General features: G+C 43.2%; 1 protein-coding gene across 2 annotated transcripts; it reads left to right on the forward strand.

Annotated features, from left to right (window-relative positions):
• Positions 1-5,385: 5,385 nt before the first annotated feature.
• On the forward strand, positions 5,386-7,712 carry evx1 (even-skipped homeobox 1). Of its 2 annotated transcripts, none has more exons than XM_031854335.1 (3): positions 5,386-5,746; positions 6,680-6,915; positions 7,185-7,712. In XM_031854335.1, the coding sequence occupies exons 1-3, from the start codon at positions 5,386-5,388 to the stop codon at positions 7,710-7,712; spliced, it is 1,125 nt and encodes a 374-aa protein (XP_031710195.1). The 2 variants fall into 2 exon arrangements, with proteins under 2 accessions (XP_031710195.1, XP_031710196.1); XM_031854336.1 differs by having other exon boundaries at positions 6,770-6,915.
• Positions 7,713-8,369: the final 657 nt, after the last annotated feature.

The raw sequence follows: 8,369 nt of genomic DNA on the forward strand, positions 1-8,369 counted from the left end.
CCCCCCCCCCCCCCCCCCCCGGTTGTGGCCAATTACGCAGCGCACGAGAGAAAGAGCACATTTATTCCACAGCATACGCGCCTGAAGCCTGTGCAAAGTGGGGAAACGTCTACTCAAAGTTAGGCTCAGCTTTAAATTTACATCGTTAGTAACATAAATTGTGTTATAAAAAAGGGGCTGCTAAGACGAACATGCAGTCATTTCAGTCTTGTTGATGGCACGTGTTTAAAGTAGACGGCTGTCAAAAAGTTGTCAAAACACAACAACCAATATGTTTTTGTGGTCAAAGCAGTGAACCACAGGGCGGTCACAGACTTGACTTTTCCATATTTCCTGGAAGGTGGCCTGCCGTGGGATTATGAATGATTGCATAAAAATAAAGAAAAACGGACCCACTTCATTCTCTCTCTCTCTCTCTCTCTCTCTCTCTCTCTCTCTCACACACACACCTAAAGGTTTACTGGTAACTGGAAGGTTTCGCTCCCAAAGTGCCATTGATGTGCTTTTGATGGACACGCTCGTTGTACGTTTCAATTTCTCCAGCAGAAGTCTTAAATGGTGTGTTAACTGCCTGCTAAAGCTATAGACCGCCAGCTGCATGTGAAACCATTTATTGGCATAAAGGAATCACGCCAGATATAAAGGTCTGCAGTTTGTTTCATTTCCCGGATGACAACTATGGATGATGGAGGATATGGGAAGGGAGAAAATAGTTGCGATTTTTTTTAAAAATCTTATCACTTTGGCAGTGCCCTTAGGATCCTGTCTATATCAGATTCATATGAACACTGCATTTTTCATTCTATCGTGAAAAATGGAGGCGATTTAAGCCGGATCGTTTTATAATTATAATTATGCGTATTATATTGTTTATTATTAGTTTTCAACATCATTATTTGTGCTAATGCCGTTTCTTTTGTTTTTGGTAACTATACCATCAATATCATCATCATCAGAGTACGATGCGATATCAGAATCTGCAATTTTGGCCTTTTGTTTTGTGCAGCCAGCACAAAGGCCAAAATAAAAAATATTTAATCCTAACTCCAGTTTTACTAGGATGTGCACCACAAATAAACTGCAGACAGGGTACATTCAATATGAACCTACAACCTGTAAAATAAGACAATGCACTGCTTTAAACGTGTACACCGGTTTTATTTCACATCTTTAGTTTCCTTATTGGAAAAAAACAGATACGTACACAGCAGAGAACTCATGGCGCCACTTGAGTGTATATGTGAGCGAGTTTATTAGCTTTCTTTGAGACTCTTTGCAGAACGAGTTCAAACTAAACGAATATAGTCGCTAAAGTTAATTACCAGCCTGCCTTTACAGATCAACCAATTATCACATTACATATATGAAAAAGACAGATACGTGTAAACAATTTCACCGGAAACATTAGTACTCATCTTTAAATTGGCTGTCAAAGTTGTTTAAGGTAAAATAATATATATATCATAATTTCTTATGAACTTTTTTTTTGGCTGCACAATGATTTATTCATTCATAATGTAACATATTACGGGGAACGAACCCAGAAAAAGTGGTGTTTAAGATAGAAACTTACTTCAAAAATATTGCTTCTACGTTATTTACATAAGTTGCTGATTCATGGCAACATGTAGATCGAAATATGAGATATACGAGATATGATCCTGAGCAGTGAGTCTTTAGGGGCTAACTGTAAACACTTTCAATCACATGCAAATCAGTTGAATGCCAGTCTGAATGTTACATTGCACCAACACAACAATCAGCACCTGAACTGCACTCGCTGCAAAACCCCTGAAATTAGGGAATAATGCATCGAAAATGTTAAAATCTAACTCCATTATTAGCCGCTAAAGATAGACGACGTATCAAGAAACATATGGACAAATACGTGCAGATGACAACAAGCCTCTCTAAAAATAAGAACCCATTTGCAACCAGACAGACTTGTAAATATCACCTTTCTTAAAAGATACCAGGCACTCTTGCGAAACGCCAGGGCTTTGCACCTGGTGTGTTGCCTTGCTACTGCTGAATTGATAGTAAGCCATGCCCCATGATGTTTTCCCCTTTAATGGGGTAATACAGGGTTGATCTCACTGGCTCGCTAAGCCCATACGTGTAATAGTGCGGGGTTTGTAGGATGGGGCAGGGAAGAGCGACATAAGCGAGTTAAAGAGTAAAGAATTCTGTAGAGTCACCAGGACATGTTTCGCTCCAAGGTCAGCGAGTTAACTCTCTGGTAGATGCGTCATCCTGTTTCAAGGCCAAGTTGCAGCAATGGAGAAGGGAGGGGTCGCGATAATGAAGGTGAGGTTTGATGTTATTCTCTTCCAGGTTGTGATGCCTTATGTGAAAACCGGTACAACTCAGCCAGCAGCTGACTGAACGACCACCAAACCCATTCATGCGCTGAAACCCTTTTTGTGCTTAAAGCAAATAGTCTGGCAGCTCTGCAGTGCCGGGGCCATGGATTGGATTACATGCATACTGCGCAGGCTCCATGGTCAAGTTCAAGTTGGGCTGGCTAGTAAAACTGAGGGGCGCATTCTGCAGCGTCTGCCGCATGGGGCGCTCCCCCTCTTTGATCTCCCCGTGCAAAACTCCACTGAGGCAGAGCCACTGTGCAGGATCTGGATTGTGTTTTAAAGATAACCGATGCATTGCATGTTCACTCCTGCATGTAAATAAGAGGGCAAAGGTTCCACATTATAATCAAATTCTCCAAACCCATCCGCTGTCCTTCACTATCTAAAACACACACAATATAAGTGGCACTACCGTAAACCTGCAAGGTCATTCATCTGTTGCGCAAAACCCTTTCCAAGTGTTATCTCCGGATGATCACAAGATCCCATCTGCCCTGGACACGGACCATTGCATAACTCCTGGATATAGCAAAACAATGGGACCTTTGCCATCTGTGTGCACTGCACTTAGACTATAGCCTACATGGTGACCCATCTTTATTATTTTGAAAGCAGAAGTAACCAGTGTATAAAAACAAGGGTTTTTTTTAGTCAACCAAAGAATGTGCCAATGTAGCCTCTGATGTGATATGCCTAAATAAAATTGCCTCGGGCACATATTTCAACATATAACAGCCTTAAATGTTGGTTATACAAAACATTTTGATACGAATGAAAATCCACAAGATTAACCATTGTTTTCCACCTCATTTATATATCATTTTAACTGGGCAATGTGAATCAGCAGGTCCATATATTACAGGAGTTAATCAACTTTTGTCTGCCACAAAGGCTGAAATTTGCCTTTTTCCTTCCGATTCAAGACATATTTTACCTTTGACTGAGACGTTCCTTCAGTGGATTTTCATTAGTTTGTGGTTCTTCATCAACAGTGCGGTGCAATGGTGCTCTTGGTTCTGTCTTCAAAACGAATTCTCATAAAATGCCAGGGGAGTTTACGTCAAACTAAAACACAATTATTTACAATTAAGTAACTACCAGATTACAGATAGATTGGCGGATATATAAGGGACTTTCTGATATGGACATAGCCTGTATTTAAAAAAAAAGCAGGCGTCTATCATAGCTTTTTTTTCAAACCAACAAAAGCAGCAACATCAAATCGTCAGAGTGAGAGGAAGGGGGGGGGGGGGGGGGAGGGAGAGAGAGAGAGAGAGAGAGAGATCTACTTTTTTTCCTTTGCTGGCCAGATGAAAGAGTCGTGGTAGAAAGCCAAAGGAATTTCCCTCAACTCCTCAGCTGGCGGGCTGGGGGGAGGGGGCGGCCACCGCTGGGGCCTCTTCCCTCATTCGGACAGGCGAGGGCGCACAAGGACAGCGAAGGCTGCTGGAGCTCCACAGTCTGTCTCCGTCTCTCCTCTCTTTGACACCACATGACCACCTCTCTACACAAGATCATTGCCGTCCAAGTCTACCAGCATGCCCCACAGCTGCAAGTGTAATTTGATCAAAACTCAGGGGGGAAAACAGCTGTGGCATCAAGTAGCCAGGTTTAAATGTAATGTACTTTTCCACCACACCTTGAAACCCTGCTTAAACAGATTACATTTCTAAGACTGTTTAGGTATTATTTTAAGGCATATATGCTAAGGTAAGTTAACAGGTGTAGGACTTCATACTATTACTGCCTAATATAAGCATACAGGGTAAAAGCTAGTATTCTAAACATATGTCATAGTCAGGTGGAGCACATATTTTTGGTTTAGGTCAAGTTGGAGCAAAGGGAGAATAGACTTGATCAAAGCCGGAAGAGGCATTAACCTCAAAATATCCAGTACTCATTCTGTGTGCTGCATCATTCATAAATATCAAGCATATAATGAACCTAGATGTTATACAACTGTGTTAAATCCACATTAGGCCTGGGAGAGTAAATATCTGCTCCATAAAGACACAGCCTTTGCAATTGTTAAGTGACTTTTTACTGAAATACTATATATCTTAAGACCCTGAAAGAATTCAAAGCCTCATCCATCACTGCTCTTTGTTGAAGCACTGTCACAGCAGGACACATTGACGTTGTATTCGTTTGGGTGAGGGTCGGTGACACATTTCTAATTTCTTGCAAATTAAATATGAATTTAGAATTCACATTCATGTATGGTAATTATGGGTCTTTAGAACTTCTTTAAGAGGCACATAATGAATTGAGCTTTCTGCCTTTGCGTTTTCCTGGTCCGTGCAATTGACTTTTAAGACTTCATGTCAAATGGCCTCTTATCTAAACTCTGACCCCACGACTTGACCTTTGAGGACTTTACTTGACTCCACTTTAGGGGGAGTAAAGACAGAGTGAGGAGAATATAAGGGGCAGCCAGTGTGCATTGAAATGTAAGTAAATAACTAATTTTGATTGATAAATGTTTAATACAAATATTTATATTATTAGAATATGACAACTCTGCACTGCAGTAGTCAATCACAGTGGGTAAAATCTGTTTAAAGTTAATATGAAATTGTGAACTGAAAATGTTATTCATGTTATTTGTGTTTTGATAGATAAATAGATAGATATATATCCCCTCGGACACCCCCCACCTCAATCTCGACGCTGCCATTGCTCCGTCTGTTTACCCATATCCAATCAATGCGTGTCGTCATCGGGAGAGGGGGCCGTCATGACGACTGGCCTATTAAGAATGACAGCTCTGGAGAAAGAGAGAGAGGGTAAATGGTGATCCCTCCCAGAGCTCCCTCTGCGCACTCTGGAGCGCTCTTCTGTCAGGGTCAGACAGGATTGCAGCCCCTCTTTTCCAGAAGCCTCTCCTTCTCCTTGGGACTCAACCCCCCCACCCGTGTTGTCACCACACACACACACCCCTCCAACCTGAAAATCATCGCCTTGGTTTTGACGGCTTGCACTCTCCCGCGAAGTCGAGGTTTTTCAAGTCGTGCTTGTGATGGAAAGCAGAGAGGAGATGGTGATGCTGGCAGAGGGTGGTCAGCTTGGCAAGGCAGGCTCCAATTTGTCGGGAGCCATCGGCAGCCCCGTGCGAGAACCACAGGGGAAGCCGGGACGCAGGAGATGTCTGAGCCCCGGCGCTGCGCCCTACTCCCGCAGAGCGGAGGTGGTGATGGAGGAGAGCGCACCGAGGAATATTTGCGCCGATATGAGGCCAGTTGGCAGGTCTTCCTCCGGAGAGAGGCACCGGAGTGATCATCCCCACAAAGACGGCAGCAGCTCAGACACCGAGTCAGACTTCTACGAGGAAATTGATGTCAGCTGCACGCCTGAAAGCATGGACTACCCAACAGCTAAAGGTAGGCTGGGAGCTGCATGCTACTGCGGGTTTTCTGTGACTGCATGGTTGTGCTAATGAAGTTGATTGAATGCCAACGTGGATTGTGTCAATCAAAAATGTCGGTATGCACACGGACGTTGAAACAAATGTATTTTTCGTATCCAGAAATGTACAATGAAATCGAAATTTGAAAAAAATCCTTTACGAAATACATTGTAGTCTCAATAACAACAGACAAAAACTGCAGTCGGTGCTGTACAGCAGTTCTGTCAAGTGACCAGTGTGGCTGGAAACACGCTGAGGTGACACCCACAATCTAACCAAGGATTTTACCCTCTGAATTTGACAATGAGTCGCTCAAAGCAAATCCGCTACTACTGCATGAGGAAGAATGCAGGGTTTTTATGTAAACCACAAGCAAAAACGTGAAGGGAAGGCCACCAACGTAGGGATGTGTGGGGTGTCTATCTAGCATCTTCATGGTGCAAAGACCTAACACAGTTTGTTGCAAATGTGTTATATCTTACATCGAAATTATGTGAACAGATACTCATATTAATATAGACATATGCATATTTGAAGCTGTTTGCCTCAAACCAAAAAGGACGCAAAGAGACAAACGAATGACAAAAATACAACCTGATAATTCATCATTTTAGTCTACTAAAATTATGTGTCATTCATATCAATATACTGTGGAAAATAATATCAACAATAAATATTAGGAGGTAGTTTTTAAGACTCCACAAAATGAAGACCAGGAAGGCCTTTAATAATAAAAGTGAAACACAGTGCAGTTAAAACAATGAAATTAGGAAATTAAATTATTAAATACGACTCGAAATAAACAATAGATTTCAATGCGTTGCTCTTCCATTTAAATTATTCTGCTGACTGTGTTTTAAACTGTATGTTAATTATATCTGATTAATTATTCTGCATACTAATTCAGGTCGAAATGGGGATTCTCCGGTTCACCCGAGTGAGACTGGTGTCGACCCGGGTAACATTGTCCAGGGTCCGGGCTCTCTGTCCTATGCAGCGGATCAAATTCGCCGGTACCGGACAGCGTTCACCCGAGAGCAAATCGGACGGCTGGAAAAGGAATTTTACCGGGAGAACTACGTGTCCAGGCCGCGGAGATGCGAACTGGCGGCCGCCTTAAATCTGCCTGAAACCACAATCAAGGTAGGATTACTTTGTCTCAAAGTATATATATATATTTATAAAAATATATATGATTAAATTATATACATACATATATACTATCTTCTTCAACTGACACAAGTACAAATTGTAATTCCATCTAATCCCCAAGACCAAACCCGCAACTCAAATTCTTATTCGTGCGTAAAAGCGGAACTGTATGAGCTACATGTCTGCTTTTGTTATTGTTGTTTGTCTTTGGATCAGTGGGGGTTGTGGTTAATATTTGACTCGGTGTGTCTCTGTCCTAGGTGTGGTTTCAGAATCGCAGGATGAAAGACAAGCGCCAGCGTCTGGCTATGACTTGGCCTCACCCTGCTGACCCGGCCTTCTACACCTACATGATGAGCCACGCGGCGGCCACAGGGAACCTGCCCTACCCCTTCCCATCCCACCTGCCGCTACCTTACTACTCCCACCTCGGTGTCGGAGCTGGCGCCGGTCCGGCCGCCACCCCTTTCTCCAACCCCCTGCGCTCCTTGGACAGTTTCCGAATGCTGTCTCACCCCTACCAGAGGCCGGAGCTCCTGTGCGCCTTCAGACATCCCTCCCTGTACCCGGGTCCGACCCATGGCCTCGGTCCCGGGGGAAGCCCCTGCTCCTGCCTGGCCTGTCACTCAAGTCAATCCAACGGTATCTCAACCAGGCCATCCGGCTCGGACTTTGCTTGCTCCCCAACTAGCAGGACTGACGCTTTTGTCACTTTCACGCCTTCAGTGCTCAGCAAATCCTCACCTGTGACATTAGACCAGAGGGAAGAAGTGCCTCTGACCAGATAAAACCAAAACAAGCCAGTATTTGTTCAATGTAAGCCTTTACCATAAGCTTTTTAACCTACCATATTATATGATCAGGACTGAAACAGCATGAAGAGGTAGCCTGTAAGCAGTGAAATCCACCTTAAACTTGGGGCAAGATAATTAGCCAGATCTTCAACTGACGCTCAACGGATCTCCCATAAGCCTACTGAAAAATATTTATCCCATTGCAGAGCAGGACGGTGGCTGAAATATGACGACATGGACAGGAAACCAGATTTGATTTTTAGAAGAATAATTTGATGTGTGATAGAGGGGTAATTCTAGAGACGTTTAAATGTGCTTGATGGATTGAGTTAAGCTTTTTATCATTACACGTCGTCTCTTTACGCGTCCAAACCGACCTACATGTATTGCTAGTTACACGAGAATGATGCTTTCCATCTCTCTTTTTAACAAGGGGATTTGTTAACAGACTGCGGCCGTCTCATTATGAAGCAGCTCTCCACACTGGGCCCCTCCGCGTCGGCCCGGGTTGAAATGTGCAGATGCTAGTGAAATTAGTAAGTGATGTATATGTACGACCCGGTGAATTTTGAGTGTTGAATTAATGATAATACCAGGAAGGGATCGTTACTGCCAAAAAGTAACAAGGCGCCGGGGGAACGGATTACTACA

This window comes from Anarrhichthys ocellatus, unplaced genomic scaffold, assembly GCF_004355925.1.
Source record: "Anarrhichthys ocellatus isolate YVR2014 unplaced genomic scaffold, GSC_Weel_1.0 scaffold14, whole genome shotgun sequence".
Taxonomy (NCBI): Eukaryota; Metazoa; Chordata; class Actinopteri; order Perciformes; family Anarhichadidae; genus Anarrhichthys; species Anarrhichthys ocellatus.